The following is an 18,548-nucleotide window of genomic DNA, read 5'->3' on the forward strand; positions in this document are numbered from 1 at the left end:
AAAATATTGCCAAGGGGAAGGAGATAAATAATGAAGAGAAGGGGCCCTAAGACAGATCCCTGTGGGACTCCTGATGTGACAGAGGAAGGCTGGGAAGAGAAGGTTTTGATCCGAATGAACTGAGTGCGGCCAGAGAGATATGATTTAAACCAGTTTAGAGGAGTCTGAGTGATACCAATAGAGGAAAGTCTGTTGAGTAGGGTGGTATGGCAGATAGTGTCAAACGCTGCACTCAAATCAAGTAGGATGAGAATGGACAGCAAGCCGGAGTCAGCTGCCATAAGGAGGTCATTGGTGATTTTTATGAGAGCTGTTTCTGTACTGTGGAGGGGACGAAAACCAGACTGAAACAGTTCATACAGGTTATTGTTGGATAAATAAGTGTGAAGTTGGGATGCTACTRTCTTCTCAAGAATTTTGGAGATGAAAGGCAAGTTGGAGATAGGACGGAAATTATTCAGATTATAGTGATCAGCACCAGGTTTTTTTAAGATAGGGGATATGGCAGCCATTTTAAATGAAGCAGGAACTGTTCCAGTGGAGAGAGAGGAGTGAATAATGGCAGAGATAAGGGGGAGTATGGACGGGGCACAGGCTTTAACCAGGACTGTGGGAAGGGGGTCAAGCAGACAGGTGGACGACTTGGATTTGTGTATAAGGGTTGTAATTTCTGATGTTGTTGGGAGCTGGAAGGAAGAGAAGGAGTGGGCTGGAGGAGAAAGTTCAAGAGTAGGACAGGGGGAGGGTTGTGAGCGGAGATGCTGGTGGATCTTAAGAATTTTACTGTCAAAAAATGACATGAGGGAATTACAAAAATCAGTTGAACACAAATATGAAGGTAGAGAGTCCGGAACTTGAATGATGTTCTTATAAAGTGAGAATATTGACTTGGAGATGGTTGAGAATTCCTGTTCACTGCTTGAGCTTTTTTTGAAAAGAAGAACTGGCATAGATTTTAGTTTTTATTAGCCAAGCTGGTCATGCCAAAAGACTTGCAGCTGTAACTGTGTCAACAGGTGGTTCTGCAAACTATTCACTCAAAGGGACTGAATCCAACTGCAGAGTTTTATTTGTTACATATTCTGAATAAGGTTTATCGTTTTTTCATTACTGCCTAATTATGCTCCACTTTTTGTTGATTTATTGCATAATTTGTTTTAATAAAATGGATAAAAGTCAGTGGTTTTCATTTAGCACCATGACATTCTTCAAGGTGCTTTAATATTTCTGCAATGCAGCAGTTTTTACATCGGAACATGAGGCTTTAAACACCAAGCGCCTTGCTTTAAGCACAAATTAGTTGCTTGACTTGAATAATTTTTTCACATTCTGGAGTCATATGCAGCTGACGACTGACAAACGGCAGTAAAACTAAAGCCTTGTGACCACAAATAGCATGGGGGTTTCCTGGCAGATGCTAAGAGAGGTGTTACAGTCATGTAAAAGGCCACAAAGTAAAGATCCGTTATTAGTGGTTCACTGTAAATCCAACTCATAAATATGCCTTTGAAATTGAGTGGGATAATAGCCTGTCTGACTCAGTCACACTAACTGATTGCATTTCAACACAGTGAACAGGCATGAGAAGATGAATGGCTGGCAGAACAACCTTGCCTTTAAAGTCTATTCTTGATTTTCAGTTGAAATTCGTTGTTGAAGAAAGTTTTTACTCCCATTGAGCTCCCTGGTTGTGGAGCCACATGTTAGTGAAGCAGTTTGTGAAACACCTCGGTGTTGCAGAAAGTGACCCAGCCTGAGGTTAACCACACCGACTGTCATGGTCTTCACCCCGAGCCTCCCTCCCTGCCTCTCTCCCACCACAGAACAAACAAACAAAAACCAAACACATATACTCAGATTTCCCTCTGGTAACTGGTTCACCTCACACTTGCCAGCTGCAGTTTTCACCTATAAATTTTCCCACCTCTCCACAGCTTTTTTTATCCACACGAAAAGATGGAAAAAAAGCAGGAATGACTGGTTCCAGTTCACCTCATCTCTGTTTTACCCTTTTTAGCTTAGCAGGTCAACTCTTTCACACATCCAGCGTGTTTCCATTCTGTTCTCCTCTTCACTCTTTCCCCCTTCATCTTTCCTGTCTGGGCAACGTGCAAAATCACACTGTAATGTGTTGTCTGATCTTGCTAACATTTGTAATGTAGTCTCTTTGCAAATATTCTCCATTCTAAATGCAGAACCTATCCCAGTGGAGCCACCATCTCCTCCAGAGGAAGAAGGTAAGCTGCTCTTCATCAATAAAGTCTTACAGTTGTTGTGGGGATGATGAGGGATGTCAGGATGACAACAGAAGCAGGAGGAAAGATGGCAGAAAGAGTCCATGCAAACCATGATTAGACTTTAAGACCATACAGGAGACATTGTTATCTGCAAACTAAAGTCTGTAAACTTTATATCTCTTTACGGGAGTTTAAAATAACTTTGTTTCTCTAAATATGTCATAAGAAAACGAAACTAATCTTCAGGATGATCAACAACCCGAATGGAAAGGACCAGCCTTCAGCCACGTGTCTCTACAACAGAGCCGCTTTCTCTGAATCTGACAAAGTTTATTTTTACAAAGTTTAATCTCAAACTAAACACAGACTATAACACAAACCAAATCTAATCTCAACTTCCACGTTTCACACACTCATTCTGCTCCCAACTGAAACCAGTTACAACATTTTAACGTGGAGTTAAGGATTAAGGTGCTGCTGGTAAAGAGAGCAAGAGTTTTTTAAAACAGACGCATCTTTTCAGCTGACTTGTGCCGTACGCTGGATTTGGACTATTTACATACAAGGCACCGTTTTGAATTTGACTAGGAACACTAGGATCACCTGATCCAGGGCTTCCTTGTGATGCACTTCTTTTGGAGAAAAGCATCACTGATGCAGTCGCATGGAAAATGATCCAGTGATCCAGACTTTAGCCCATAAATCACAACTTTCTTGCAACATAAGCTTTGAAATGTAAACATCTTTCTCCTAAAATGTTGGTTTCATGGTTCTGCCAAGTCTTCCTCCCACTCTGAGGATCCATGACTGGATCAAGACTCTGGGCCTGAACTCATTTTAAGAAGCTCCTTGTCTAATTATCATTAGCTACTATCTCCTCCATTAGCCAGGCTTTTGACCAGGGGAGATCACACATTTCTGCCTCCAGACCTTCCTGGTTGTCACTGACTTCTGACTTCTTGCCATGTTTTTATTTCTGTCACAAATATCTGCAATGTTAGCTTGTCGTAGTTTGTTGGCCTCAGCTGCGCCCTTATCCAGTCTGAATGAGATTCCAGTGGCCTTGATGTGTTCTAGTGAGGTAGATCAGTGAGTCAGTGTTTCATGTAAAGGAGATACTTGATGATGGCTCCACTTCTTATCTGGTATTTTTTGTAACTTTTTGTGATAATCTGGCTGAGGAAAGTCACGTCAAAGCACAACTTCAGCAGAGTGAAATCATTAGCTTAATATAAACATTTGAAACTCAACCTTTACAACTTTTAGTTTCCTGTTTTACCATTCCAGGCAATCCAGTATCCATCGCCTCAGTTTCGTTATGCAAAGATTATTAGAATCTCAATGAATGACGTTTTCCCACTTTTATCAACAGCAGCCACTTTGTCCTCTCCTGAAGTCTGTGTTTCATAGCATGTAGCTTGTTGAACTACCTGGGTTTTCTCAGATAATATGTGTTTTGGACTCTTGCTAACAATGCCGTGTTGATGATTTCTTTCAGACGTCACTTCCCCGTACCCTGACTTGTGGTCGGTGCACTTAAACAGCAACCGGCAGAACAGATCCAGAGCATCACGTGAGTTTCTTTAATGTTGAACTTTGAGATGTCTTCAGATCTCAGCAGAAAGCCCATGTTGAGTTTGTCTGACGTGTGTAAGCAATCACAGTTTGAGGCTGTTCCTGTCTTTTAAGGACAGATGGTGGGTTGTGAAACCAATAGATCTTGGTGTTGAAGTGCATCAGGCTTTGAGGATCCGTTTCACTGTGGTTTCTTGTATTGCTTCAAACCTGTAATTATCACCACATGGCACAAACACAGGATCTCCAGCTCTTCTCTTTTCACGCACGTGTGTGTTTATCTTTATACCCCCTCCCCATGCTCATGGGGGAAATATGTTGGTTTCTGTATTTTAGACTGGCCCATAGATGAGAACCTTCTGTGTATGTGTGGGTCTGTGCGTGAATCCCATTATCATAATTTACAGCCAATAATAAGCCTGAGAAATGCTGCATTGGTGGTTTTGATTACCATATGCTCTTTGGAGTATTGGGGTGAAAAAAACGCCCCAACCCCAACAAAGTGAGCCCATAAAGAGGCACTGGAGTGAAGAGAGTTAGTTTAGAAAGTGCAGAGGTATTTCATTTGGTCTCTTTTGTGTGGCTGGAGATACCCTGTGAAAATAAACAACGAAAAAGAATATCCATAATCCCACAGCGGCTCCAGAGCCTTGAGGCGCGCAGCAAAGAGAGCGAGAGCTTAGCAATAAAAGCTCGTATACTAAAAATCCTCCTTTCTTTCCTGACTCCAGTGCTCTTATCTCCCTTGGAGAGCTGCATGAAAGCACGCTGCACTCTCTATGAAATACAGTTTCTCTCCCTTCCAGCACACTGCATTTTCTTTGTATGTAACAAAAGACAAGATCATGAAAAATTGTGTTATTAATGGAAATTTGGAGCAAGTACACATATAGACTCTTGGTAATGATCACTCTGCTTTCTCTCTCTCTTTCACACACACACACACACACACACACACACACACACACACACACACACACACACACACACACACACACGCACACACACACACACACACACATGCGCACACAGTTACAAAGGGCATAAGGAGTGTCCAAATATTTACTTAACTTGGGGCAAAGGGAGCTGTACTTAGTCATTAGCCTGTTAATGTCCATAAACAGTGCAACGAGGGGCTGATATAGCCGTCGACTCGCAATGTCTCCAAAGACTCATCCTCAGCAAGTATCTCAAATATAAAGAGTGTGCTGAGAGGACAGCTGCTTTTATTTTGCAAATGAATGAAAATAAATCAGAACCATTGCATGTGATGGAAATCCAGCCCGGTTTGCCAGATCTGATTGAGCTCTTCTTAATAAAATATAAACACATCATTCTGTTTACGCAGAGGAAGGTTTTCTGAAAAGTCCTGCCACTTGGACCACCTAAGTTAAAATTGACGGTTTTGTACAGAGCTTAGTAAGGAAGCATTAGATGATCTGTGTGTGACCTCTGAACTCTGTCCAGCTTCATCATGTGACCAGGAGCAGCAGTCGGCCCTGGAGGAGAGGAGGCAGCGGAACAATGACGCCGTGTTTGTGCCGGACTGCGCCCAAGGCGGCTTTTATAAGCCTGTCCAATGCCACCCCTCCACCGGCTACTGTTGGTGCGTGCTTGTGGATACTGGACGGCCAATACCAGGAACTTCAACCAGGTGGGCCACCAGTACCATAAGTCAAGGAGAAATGTGATTTCTCCATGTTTGGAGGGGAAACGTACCTACTTTAACTACGTACCTACGAGAGTCTGCATTCGGTGCTTTGTGAACACTAGTAAACGTCCCAAATCCCACTCTTCTGGAGGGAGACGAAAGATTTCCCTCTATTTCTTCCTGAAACATTCCTAGAACTTTTATGGAAGTTATTTTCCTGGAGTGTTGATTAAATTGACCTTGTACTTTTACGGAATATTTATGAAACTTACCAAGTACTTTTAAGGAACTTTCCCAGAATTCTCCTGGAACTTTTATGAAACTTACTCAGTACTTTCCTGGATCTTTTATGGAATTTACTTTCAAGGATCTTTTCTAGAACTTTCCTGAAAAGTTTATGAAGTTAACTGGGTATTTTCATGAAACCTTCCTGGAACATTCATGAAACCTAGGAATGGTACGGAAACTTTAATTGAATGTTTGTGAAATTTACCAGGTACTTTAATGGAGCTCACCTGGTACTTTCTTGAAGTTTTTATGAGACTTACCAAGTACCTTCATGGAACTTTCTCCAAAGTAAAAAGGTTTCAGGTACTGAAATGTTTATAAAACTTTTTAACTTTCATTGAACATTTCTGAAACATTCCAAGTGCTTTCAATGAAATTTCCTGGAGTGTTTCTGAAACTTCAGGTTCTTTCCTGTAACTTTTATGGAACCTTTTGGTACCAGGCCAGTACCGTGACGGGTCCATGAAACGACCCGCTAAACCTGCACATCTGACCTTGACATGCTGACAGACATCTGTGTTGCTGATATCAGAGATGGACTCAGTGGACTGGATAACAGCAGGTCAAAGGTCAGGCAAGCTGGCAGTTGAGGACCAGCTACATTCTTATTGAGCTACATTGCAAGGTATCACATTAACAGGACTCCAGGCAGAGTGCCAGCCAGCACATTAGGGCACATATGGAAGTGAGGTTTTTCCTCCTTGTCACTGGTCAGCTTTCTGACCCCATCAACCAGCAGCTAGCAGGACAACACTATCTGTCAGGGAGGCTGTGGAGGCATCCTTGTGTCCCACGCTCTCTGGCTGCCTCTCTTTTTCTAACACCATCCCTCCCCTTTCTGTCCTCATTCCGCTTCCAACTCCTTCCCCTCTTTTTGGATGAGTTTCACAGCCCCTGGTTCACCACAGAATGATCATTCGGATCCCTAAGATTTAACTGACCGGGGTCACTGGAACACAGGATTCTTCTGATTTTACGATGAGGGCTTCGCTGTTGTAAACAATCCCTTAAGTCCCTTGCAACCTTGACTTAATTCACATTTTTTTGCAGGTACGAACAGCCAAAGTGTGACGGTAATGCCAGAGCCCATCCAACTAAACCAAAGGACCATTATAAAAGCAGACATCTCCAAGGTATTTCTCCAGTTACTGGAATTTGTCTCTATTTTTCCTCTTCCTTCAGACCACATGGGGATTTTTTTTAACCACTTGGCCTCAAACTTCTCCAAGCTTCCAATGCTTTGATAACAATGTGTGTGTGTGTGTGTGTGTGTGTGTGTGTGTGTGTGTGTGTGTGTGTGTGTGTGTGCCTGTTAGTGTGTGTAGACATCATTAGCACTGATGGTCAAGGAAAAGCTTGATAAAGAGCAGAGGATTACCAGATAGCACCCTTCACTGGTCAATAAGCAGGCAGACAGAGACGGATTGGGGGGAGGATTAATCTTCAACTGACACTGGAGATGAAGGACAGCGAATGAAGGCAGTGAGGAGGAACAGCAGGGAGGTGAGCTGCAGATAATGGATAATAGGATGCCAGAGACAGGTGGTGATACTGTGACTGATAGCAGTGCAGATAGCTAAATTAAAAGCAGCAGATCGGTTTGGGGTAATGTTCATATCTTTGTCTTAATTACATAAAACTGCTTTAAGGGGAACATTTGCAGGATAAAATCGGACTGCTTGCATCTGACTGCAATGTCTGCAGATGTGTCTGAACGGACTTGGGAGAATTTAGAAACAAAACACAACCAGTAAAGAATGTTTGTCCCTTTTAGTCACATCGTCAAGTGAAAGCAGTTGTAGGCTGAATAAAGATGGAAAAAGCATTAAAGTTATTTTTGTTGGTTGCAGAAAAGCTGAGATAATCAAACTTATTTTGTGGACATTTCATTGGTTCAAGAAGCTCTTAATTTGTAAAGTGTGATTCCTTGTTTCTCTGGGACATAAGTCAGCCTGACACACTGAGGTCTGTTACGCTTAGCTGGCCTTGAAAACAAGAAAGATAAGAGAACATGACAAGAGCAATAATGATGAGTTTGGAAAATGGGACAGCAACTTTTGTCAGATTAAACTACATTTTTACACTTATTATTATTTGCAACAATCAAAGAGAATCTGGCCTGAAACAAACGGTGAATGACTGGAGAAACACCTTGTGATCAATGTGAAGCACGGTGGAGGACATGTGGTGCTGTGGGCCTGTTTTTCCCCTTTTATGATGATGCTTTAAGGGATTATGTTTTCATACAGAGCCGTTTTTTGACAGCAGCTTTCTTACTCTTTATTTTTGATGTGATGTGTTAATAATTCAGCTCTAATTATCTCTCTGCAGCAACCAGCTCAGTCTCTTCTTCACTTCAGCCCTATTGGAATTAACTTTGACATAAAACTTTAGGCTAAATAAGCTATTTGTTTTTTGTTTTTAGTTTCTATAATTAAAACCAATACCAGCTGGTGCAGAGTTGTGGTTTTCAGCCTCTGCATGTAAACAAATCCTAGTTAAATCCGAGTATTTCTCGGCAAATCCGCTGGTTTTTATGTATTTTTCTTTGTTGATTTGGTAAACATTTTAATAATCCAGCAGCATACGAACAGGGCGGCCTCTGTTCCCTCCTCATCCACAACTGTTTATGTAACACCGTGCCAGGGAACGCTGCAGGGAACGCGCTCGGCTCGCAGGTGCTGCATTTAGCAGAACAGCTCTGCGTCTCAGCGCAGGCGGCATCAGGGAAGCAGAGAGACAATTAGCTCACAGATAAATTCCTCCTAGGCTGCCAAATATCTCTCATCTCTTCTCTCAAGTGGCATGTGTGGAGATAGAAAACTGCTATTGGAAAGACCTCATGCTCAAGACATCCTGACTGTTGTGATACAACAAATAATACTTTATGCACTGATGGACACAGACTTCATTCTAAATCCGCCAAATTTACTTGCATAATGTGAACCAAGTTGTCCAATTATGAAAGAAGCCAAAACGTGGTGAAAAACAAACAAAGCATCTTGTTTTCTTCATAAGCAGTTGCGTCAACGACTGTAAACGTCGTCACAGAGCAAACACAGAATAATTATAAATGTTGCCTTTACATGGCTGCAGCCCGTTTGCAGCTGAAGCGCTGGTGTTGAGAGGTTTATGGGGCGAGAAGCGAGAACGGAGCGCCTTGCCATGGAGGGGGGGGAGGAAAGCCGAGCCGCTGGAGCGGGATGGCTGGGCAGCGCTGGGGCAGGCGTCGGGAGCTGTGGCTGGGAGTGCTGACAGGGTTCTGCTCCGTGTGGCTCCACAGAAAAACACTCCTTCTTATTAGCAGCCATGCACAGGAGCACACACACACACACACACACACACACACACACACACACACACTCACACACACTCACTGGCCGGCCGCTTAAAGACATGTAGAGGCTGGTTCAGCAATTAGGCTTTTTTTTTCATTTACATCGTCTTGCAAACCCATTCACAGCCCTTGAAGCCTTTCACATTTCCTCCCAGTATAAACACAAACCAACATATTTCACTGGCGTTCTGTGTCATAAACTAACACAAAGTTAAACAGAATTGTGAAGTGAAATGAAAATAATACAAGGTTTTGAATATTTTTTACAAAAATGTCCTCAAATATATCTAATCTGACAGGAGTGGCAGAATTCAGTTCAGTTCAATTTAATGCTGCAAAGAAATAAAAAAACAATCCTACCAATTGTTGTTGTTTAGTTTCTAGAGCAAATATCTTAGTAATAAGACAAAACTAACTTACCAGTAACTTTTCAGCAATAAACAGGATCTTGTTTTAAGTCAGTTATTCCTTATTGATGATAAAGAACAACGGCAGATTATTTTTCTAAGAAGACATTTTCCCACGTTACAAGTGAAATAATCTGTCAGTAGAACTTGTTCTTTGTCGTCAGTATTAAGGAATAATCGGTTTAAAGCAATCCAATTTATTGCTGAAAAATTACTTCTCAGGTATTTTCTTTTATTTGAAGTGTTCTAAGATATCTGCATGAGAAATAGACAAAAAATACTAGGTAAGACTTTGTGTTTTTGCAGTGAAGGCATTAAGATTCTGTGGTGCGTCTGTCAAACTTGTGTATAATACAGCTACACTAATTATAAAAAGAGACATGAGCCATTTGCCACTGCAGCCCTAAAATAAACGTAAAACAGCCAAACTCAATTTCCTCAGAGCGACTGCAGGCACATTAGTGTCCTACAGTTAAACACTGTCCAGACAGACACAGGCGCTAGTCTCTCTCAGTCCCCAAAGAAAAGCTTTTACTGCCAAGAGGAAGCAGCTAACGCTTTAGCTGATGACTTCCCATTTAAACAAAGTACAGACGCGCTGAGATTCCTGGTGCGTCCGTCCTCTGCAGCACCTTCGGCTCGGCGCTGAACGCTAACCCTCCTCCTGGAGGAAGCTGGGTGTTCACTGGGATGCTGGTCACCACCTGTTAGAGGGCCCAAAGCTGCCATTATCTCCTCCACAGGAGAATCTGGCCCTGCAGGCGAGGGCCGTAAAAACAGCAGAAACCTGCGCAGGACTTCTTGTCCTCTGCAGGCGCAGACTGTGAGAAAGCAGGAAGAATCTCTCAGGCCTTCATAGCCTTCAGCTTTTGCAGAACATCCTTGGTCAAGTTGCTCTTAAAACTTTATGGCCTGACAGACAATTACTGTCATTAGGGTCATTCTACTGTTGAATTTCCTCATTTTCCGCAAGTAAAAACCCTTCAATGTTTGTTTTTACCAGGTAGCAATCATGGATTTTACTTCATAACTCGATCTTGCTTATTTTAGTTATTTTTGGTGCTAACTGTGCCACATAATACCCGCTTTGTGGTTGTTTTGACTGCTGAAGGGGAGCCTTTATTCTTGAACCAAGTGAGTCTGTGACACTAAATCGTTTCCTCCTGCAGCTCAGAACAATCTTTACTGGAGAAAGTAAGAAGATGTCTTTTATTTACGCCTCTCTTGGTTTTATGTGCTTTTCATATTAAAACAACATGATTTGCAAGTAATGCCTCTTCTTCTCAACATTTATCAGGTTCCTAATAGTGACTGTACTGCATTTTTTTTGCAAAGCCGGTGAACTGCATCCAGCATGCTCCTACAAACTCTGGTCTCTGGTGGATTTTTGCAGGCTGTCCTGGGGCAAAGAAAACAGAGTTCTTGACGAGTGTTCTTGACGCGCTGTCGACAGACATGGTGCATGCTGTCACAGATCCAGCATCCGCCGGAAGGTATGGAAGTGAAAACGTTCCTCTTGCAATTACTTATGCACATCAGTGGCCACAGTCTTTCACCTCCAGGCATGAAGGCAGTTTACCCTTCCGACAGGCAGAAACCTTCATATATATATAATATGATGAAGTAGCACAGGAGCAACGGATGAAAAAATAAACTGGAATTTAACAGAAATAAAAGTTAGACTCACGTGAATGAATTTGTGTAGAATAGATGTTTTACTTTAGTTAAATTACTGAAATGAATCCACTTTTGAATGGTGTTCAGACTGACTGACATGCAGCTGCCCCTCAGGATGGCCGAGCCCGACCCCAGCCACACTCTGGAGGAGAGAGTCGTCCACTGGTACTTCAGCCAGCTTGACAAAAACGGCAGCGGCGACATCGGAAAGAAGGAGATCAAGCCCTTCAAGCGCTTCCTGCGCAAAAAGTCCAAGCCGAAGAAGTGTGTGAAGAAGTTTGTGGAGTACTGCGACATCAGCAACGACAAGGCGCTGTCGCTGCAGGAGCTGATGGGCTGCCTGGGCGTGACCAAGGAAGACGGTGAGCTGCGCAAAAAACAGCTGGAAAATCTCTTCACTTTACAGATCCCAACTCTCTGCTGCTGAAAACCTAAATCAAAACTAATTCAATCTGCTTATTAAAGAAAACATTTGTATCAAACAGAACTGGGTTACTAACATGAAGAGAAATGTTATTTAAACCAAAGTAATTGACTCGCCTCTGAGTTTTTCAACTAATCAGATTCAGACTTTACTCTTTACGTTTACTCCCTATCTTTAAACTCCAATAACAGTTTTGATTAAATTTCTGATTTATGAAAACGGTTCCGTAGGCAAAACTCCACATCTGAGGTGTGTTTCAGTAAATAGCTGGAGATGATTTAGAGACTGTTTGTGTTGAAGCAGTCTAAATAACCCTAAATCATGCTTTACAAAATACAACCTTATTCTTTTATCAATAAGTATAAACACAAAAACTGCAGCATTTTCTCCCTCAGGTGCCAAATTTAACAAAATCTGTCCAAAAATGGGACGTTTGTGGAAAAAAAAACAGAAAAAAGAAAAACCTGGGCCATCTGTGTTGGTCTACATCTGTCATTTAATTACTGCAGCAAACTGAAGCAATAGTCCTTATTAAAGGCTCTGTTGGTTGGCAAAGTGAGGTCTGGATTTACCAAAGGACTTTTCTACATTGTTCATTTTTAGGTTGCTGAAGTTAAACAGCTGTTTTTGTCTGACAGGTGCCAAATCAGGGGAAGACCTGCCTTCCAGTAAACTAGTAAGTACAAATTAATGGGAAAATCAGATGCATGATCTGAGTTAAAATTACTGAAATCACTTTATTTACACGGCTGCACAGTGGCGCAGTTGGTAGAGCTGTTGCCTTGCAGCAAGAAGGTTCTGGGTTCGATTCCCGGCCCCGGTCTTTCTGCATGGAGTCTCCATGTTCTCCCTGTGCATGGTGGGTTTTCTCCGGGTTCTCCGGTTTCCTCCCACAGTCCAAAAACATGACTGTCAGGTTAATTGGCCTCTCCAAATTGCCCCTAGGTGTGAGTGTGTGTGTGCATGATTGTGTGTCCTGTGTGTCTCTGTGTTGCCCTGCGACAGACTGGCGACCTGCAGGGTGACCCCACCTCTTGCCCGAAACGTTGGCTGGAGATGGGCACCAGCACCCCTCCTGACCCCACTGAGGGAAAAAGGGTGCAAGAAAATGGATGGATGGATGGACTTTATTTACACAGTTAAAAAATTAGCTTGGCTATTAGCGCATTAGCGGAAGTGTACCCACCACTGCGTAATATTATCTGTCTGACTGACGTAATTCCTGTATGGAGTGAGGTGAACTGTAAAACATGAACAGTTTGTCTAACAGGATTTAATTTTCCCTCCACAGAACCCCGTGAGGAAGCAGGGCTAAACTTCTGACGCCTCCTCCCCTCTCAGTCCCAGAATCTACCCTCACCAATCGGCAACAGTGGAAACTATAGTATTTGCACTTTGTACTTTAAGAGAAAAAAAAAAGAAAATGTAAATTCACTTTGTAGAAATTAGATATTTAAACAGACTGCTGAATCTGTGAACGGTGTAGTTAGCGTTTTATGTCCTTACAAGCAAGAAATACTTAACACATACAATGTATGTGTCCTTTGTGTGTCTAAAAATGTACTTTTAAAAAAAGCAGAGCAGGTTTTCATGTCTGATGCTAGATTTTTTTGCCCCAGTTAGCTTTCAAGGCAGATATTTGTATAGTTTGCTCCGTAGCGTCGATAAATTAGACCACATCATCTCGTCTGCTTATCTGTTACATCTGTTTTTGTGTTTTGTAAAGCAGTTTGCAAGAATGTATTAATAATCATGCAGTAAATCATAAAAATGTCTCATACGTTTGCATATATTCATCTTTATTAGAAATAAAGAACTCTTTTATACACGTGGTGGATCTGTCTCATGGATTATAAATTAAGTAAAATCAAGCAATGTCATGTTTTACAGTTTACCTTGTCATATAAATCCTGCAATATATTAGTTTTTTAGTGTTTTCTTACACTGCCTTAAATAAAACAGCTTGTCGACGTCTTCTGGAAGAGCCAAGTATTCGTCTCACACAGCAGAGGTTGTATATCTTTCAGTTTAACAAAAGTTTGCCAATTACCTGGAGGCAATATTTTTAAATTGGAAGAACAAGTGATGCTGTTTTTGTCACATATTTTCCTCACATAACGTTCAGCCTCACTGGTATGTTTCTATTAAATATGGATGTAGGGAGTCTAATTAGTTTTAAGGATTTAGTCGTACGTTTTCAGACTATTTTGAACATTTTGTATTTAATTAACCACTCGTCAAATAATGAAATACTGGAAAACACCAGATGTGATCATCTTAACTCAAAGCATGACTGAAAACAAAACCAGCCGCCTGGCTAAACTTTAAAAAGTTTAAAACATAATTTGAGAAACAAAACTGGATAAGGATTCAAACTTTAAGGGATATGAAGGCTACTGGGATCTGAAACTGGAGAATATTGCTGCAAGGCAGCGGTGCGACCGATTGGTCCAGATGGGAAACAGGTGAGGATAAATACTGAATGCAGAACAGCTGCGGACATGAACACAGAAATCTGGAAAATTAAATTCTGAGACTATTAAAATGAAAAAGACTAAACAGATCAGCAAACAATCACACAAGAATCAACTACAATGTGAAAAAAAGGAAAAATTGACAAAACTGAGCTAAAGTTGCTTGGATTATGATGAACCAATTATTTGAAAGGTATTCCACAAAAAGCCTTTTCTTTCCCACTATTGATATTGGAAATGTGGGCCTTTGTTTCTCTTCCAAAAGATGTGGGAATCTTTATAGAGTAAGGTATGAACTCTTTGAGCTCCAGGATGTTTTACTGAACAATGTGACGGCTCGTGCCAGAAAACTGAAAATCATGGGGATTTCTAGCAGGATAATGATGCAAAACATGTCATCAAACTAAAAATACTTCTAGGGAAACAAAATGAAGCCATTTGTTGCAATATTGATTTTGTAAAACAACCCATTTGTTGGTGCATGATGTTTTTTCCTTCTTAATTAACGCCTTCCCTCTGGGTGCTTATAATACGACTCCAGTCTCTGCGAGGTTTGAAAAGATTCGCTGTTGAGCAACAACATTCAGCTCAGACCAGCTTTGACTCTCACACCACTGTGCATTGTTTTGTTCCTGCCTGATTATGCTGAGGCTGCTAAGTAATCAGCCGCGGCTTTTCGCACTTATAATTCTGTGAAGTGCTGAGCCGCTGACCTCAGACTGACCCGCTCGCTCTGGCTTAACCTCTAATTTATGATTAACACATCAGTCTCCTTTCTGTGATCTAATCCAGCCCAATGGTCTGGGTTTAACACCCCAGGGACACACAGAGGAGAGATCATTACTGACAGTGGATTAGAGCTGGATAACCTTTGACCTTTTTAAACGTCCTCCTTCCACAGCATTAGAAGTTGTTGAACTGAATCCAGAGAAACCCACAAAAGTAATGTGCCAGTTTGGCTTTTGGTTAGAACCAAAATGAATAATTATTTCTCAGCGTCTTGCATTGTAAACAGAAAACTCAAAGTTCTGATCTGAGGTCCAACGTTTAGCTAAGTGCACTAAATGTTTTCAGTGTTAGCAAAAGCGCTAAATGAAAAACTAGCCCCACTATTAGTGTGCCCACCTCTGGCCTCCCAAATCTCCGTTTGTAGGGATCCAGCCAATCAGCGGCAAGAGAAATGAAATCCGCTCCGGGATTGGCTGTTTTACAAACACCAGCCAATAACGTGTCAAGTAGCATTGTAACAAAGTGTTTTAACTTCCTAAGCTGCATTTTCTTTCAGATATCTTAGATCAGCACAATCTTGAGTCCCGTTCCAAATAAAAATGTCTGAATAATGAACCGCTGAAAGGCAGAGGGCAGATTTAGCCTGAATTCTCTTCAGCCATATCGTCTGTTGACGCTGCGCCTGTTACAGGTGCAGCAATTTCAAAAGTCCTGAAGATCCAGCCTTCCTCCAACACAATGCTGAACTCTCATCAAGAGGAATTTTTTTCTCCTCTGTGCAGCGATGTATGTAAACACTTTTTATGATTTGGCTGGATGTCAGGGCCTGGTTTTCCCAACGTGTTCCCTGGATGGCTTGGACTCCAGCCTGAACTGATGGAGTGGCTGAAGAAAAGCCCCCAAACCTTTTGGCACCATCACCAGAACCTTCTCACCACTGGCACAGCCTCCTCTTCTCGCTCTCCTTAACCCTGCTCCTTCACTCCTCTCACTCCCATGTGCACAAACACACTCTGCAAGCACAGAGATACCATTCAGCATGATTCGCTGGAACACATTTGTGTGTTTTAATGGGCAAAAGGAGGCACCCAATCGCCCTGCTGGCAGGCTGTGGGCTGTGGACTCATGAAGAAATTACTGTCAGAAGCCATCAGGGCTTTAATAGCCTCTGGCCCAGCAGCGGCTTCCCCCGCTGCCCCAGAGGGGCTCTGGTCTGCGGGTAAATAGCTGGGGGACGGCCTGCACCCTGGGACCTTGTCTGTTCAGCTCTCACTTCACACACACGCACACACACATACACACACTCCTGAGGAGTCCAGGCAGCGCAGCAGAACACAGACACTGCACTCAAGAAAATGAATTAGCGAGAAAGCGAAACTACTGAATGCAGGTGGTGAACTTCATACAAAACGCCTTTTGATAAATTATGTCGCCTCTAAAAAGTGCACATTTTCAGCTGACTTAAAACAAGAAGGATGTACTTTATATTCTCCTTTTAGCATTAATTCATGTTGGGATGATTTTGTTTGTCGCTGACTCAATCCCAGCCCAGATTTCTTTACTGCACTCACCTGCACATTTGTGCTGCAAACATTAGTGAAAGTGTGTCCTCTACTGGTCGGTTCAGCCAATCAGAGTGAAGGAAAATGAACCCCGCCCCCTGATTGGCTGCTTTGTAAACGTTAGTCAAGAGTGAGTCAAGACATTTTGATGTGTAACTTGGTAAATGTAGTGTTTCAGTTGATGACTGTGTTCTATGACTTTGTATTTTTGTATGCAAAGCACTTTGAACTGTTGCTGAAATTTACCATAAAAGATATTCAAGTTGGTTCCATATGGAGTTTAAAGTCCTGGAAATGAGGAAATATCTTCCTCTAACTTGATCTGTCTTTTATTGCTTCATATTAAAAAAATGCAAGACGTTTTCCTGTGATTTTATGTGATAGAGCAACACAAAGTTATGCATAAATGTGAAGTGGAAAGAAAAGGCTGTTTTTATATTTACTTATTTGTTTCTGAAAAGAAAATTTTACTCCAATTACAGTAGCAGGTCTTTTTGGATTTGCAGTCATATTAACTAAAAGATCATCAAAAATATTAATATTGATATTAAATGAAACACATTGTATGAATTAAATTCACACTGACTGATGTTTTTAAGTCTTTATTTCGGTTAACTATAATGATTTTACGTTTACAGCAAAAGAAAACATGACATTCAAGATGATTAAATCAGACCAATCATTTTTAATTCATAATTTATGGAAAGTTTACTCCTACCTGCTTAACTCTGGAAGACCAGACACAGAAAACATAAAGAAAAAATGTTCAGCCTTCCAGATGGCTGCAGTACTTTGGAGATGGAAATATAACATTTATTTTTTGGAAGGTTTTGTGAAAATGTATTATAAACTATATAAAACATGTTTAGCTTTTTGTGCAACAGGGGTTTACTGAGATTAAATTAGACACAGATGGATTCTGTTTACGGATTAGGTGATTTTATTTAGGAGTCCCAGAGGGATGGAGGCAAATTTACACCACATATTTTTGATATGTCTTCCTTAAAAAAGTCCAAAAACCATGGAAATGTTTCGTTAAAATGTACAGTAAATCCGTACTAACAGAATACAATCTGTTGGTCCTTTATGTTTAATCCTGATAAAATGTAATGAAGTTTGTAGCTGCAACATGACGAAATGTGGGAAAGTTTATACAAAGGTTTTTGGAAGGCACTTTAAAGATGATTTTGAAGAAATTAAGAATATGAAGATTTATTTCAAGTAATTATCTAAATGACATGATACATTACAGTAAAATGGGACGTGGGTGCATCAGCTGTCAGGACACTGTGAATAACGTTAAGCTGTCTGTGTGTCCGTCGCTGTCGTCCAGCCTCAGTTCTTCTCATGACGTGGATGCATCGCTGCCAAAACAGCAAACCATGCGAGATAAAACTCTGCGCTCCAGATAGGAGGGTCTGCAGCGTTAAGGGAAAAGCGAAGGGGGAGCGTCGTCCTCTGCACCCACTGGTGACATGTGCAGCGTTTCTCATTTATGTGTTCCAGCTGAACGGGGCGGCTGCCAAGTCCAGGATCTGGGCTGACATCAGAATTTCCCGCAGTGATAAAGAGACTTTTGTTTGATAGAGGGAGGAGAGAAAAAAATAACTGGGATGCAGACAGAGTGATATGGGCAATTAGAGGAATGAAACTCCCACAAGACAACAGGCAGGGTGTTTGTATCTGTGACCTCAACAGATACAAACACCTACAGTTTCCACAAGAAGTGCAAATTGTTTGACAGGAAGTGAAGCAATAATGTTTCCAACAAACCTGCTGATCTGAGGCTGATATTTTCTCTCATTACAACACCGGGGTCTGCAGACGGGGAATGAGCATGCAGGGTACCGGCCCTTTAATCTCACACTGCCCGCCCTTTAACATGATAAACTGTATCTTAGCTGGGTGATGGGGGGTGGCAGTGAAGGTGGGAGGAGGGGGAAGCTGTCGGGTCTAAACCCAGGGGATTAACAGGGTGACTTCTCCTCAGGAATGCTCCTCTGACAGCCAAGGCCCGCCCACCCACAGCTGCCTGCAGCAGACAGGTGCACGGCCACGGCCAGGCGGGTGGGTGGGTGGGTGGGTGTCTGAGGGAGTGGGGGTTCATACTGCCATGAGTCCAGACAGATAACAGCATCAGCAACAACTGAGCCCAACATATTAACCGGGGCAGTCGGTACGCCCCCG

At 41.9% G+C, this 18,548-nt stretch overlaps 1 protein-coding gene across 2 annotated transcripts in view; it reads left to right on the forward strand.

The window, feature by feature from the left end:
* The window catches only part of smoc2 (SPARC related modular calcium binding 2), a 32,584-nt gene extending 19,156 nt beyond the window's left edge, over positions 1-13,428 (forward strand). The window contains exons 7-14 of one of the 2 annotated variants that reach the window (XM_008430087.2): positions 2,163-2,237; positions 3,736-3,810; positions 5,280-5,466; positions 6,802-6,884; positions 10,889-10,988; positions 11,287-11,534; positions 12,235-12,272; positions 12,888-13,428. In XM_008430087.2, the coding sequence (XP_008428309.1) occupies positions 2,163-2,237; positions 3,736-3,810; positions 5,280-5,466; positions 6,802-6,884; positions 10,889-10,988; positions 11,287-11,534; positions 12,235-12,272; positions 12,888-12,911 (830 nt within the window). In that variant the 3' untranslated portion in view covers positions 12,912-13,428. The remainder of the gene's footprint in view (positions 1-2,162; positions 2,238-3,735; positions 3,811-5,279; positions 5,467-6,801; positions 6,885-10,888; positions 10,989-11,286; positions 11,535-12,234; positions 12,273-12,887) is intronic. The other variant, XM_008430088.2, reaches the window with a different exon arrangement.
* The last annotated feature ends 5,120 nt before the right edge of the window (positions 13,429-18,548 follow it).

This window comes from Poecilia reticulata, linkage group LG15, assembly GCF_000633615.1.
Source record: "Poecilia reticulata strain Guanapo linkage group LG15, Guppy_female_1.0+MT, whole genome shotgun sequence".
Taxonomy (NCBI): Eukaryota; Metazoa; Chordata; class Actinopteri; order Cyprinodontiformes; family Poeciliidae; genus Poecilia; species Poecilia reticulata.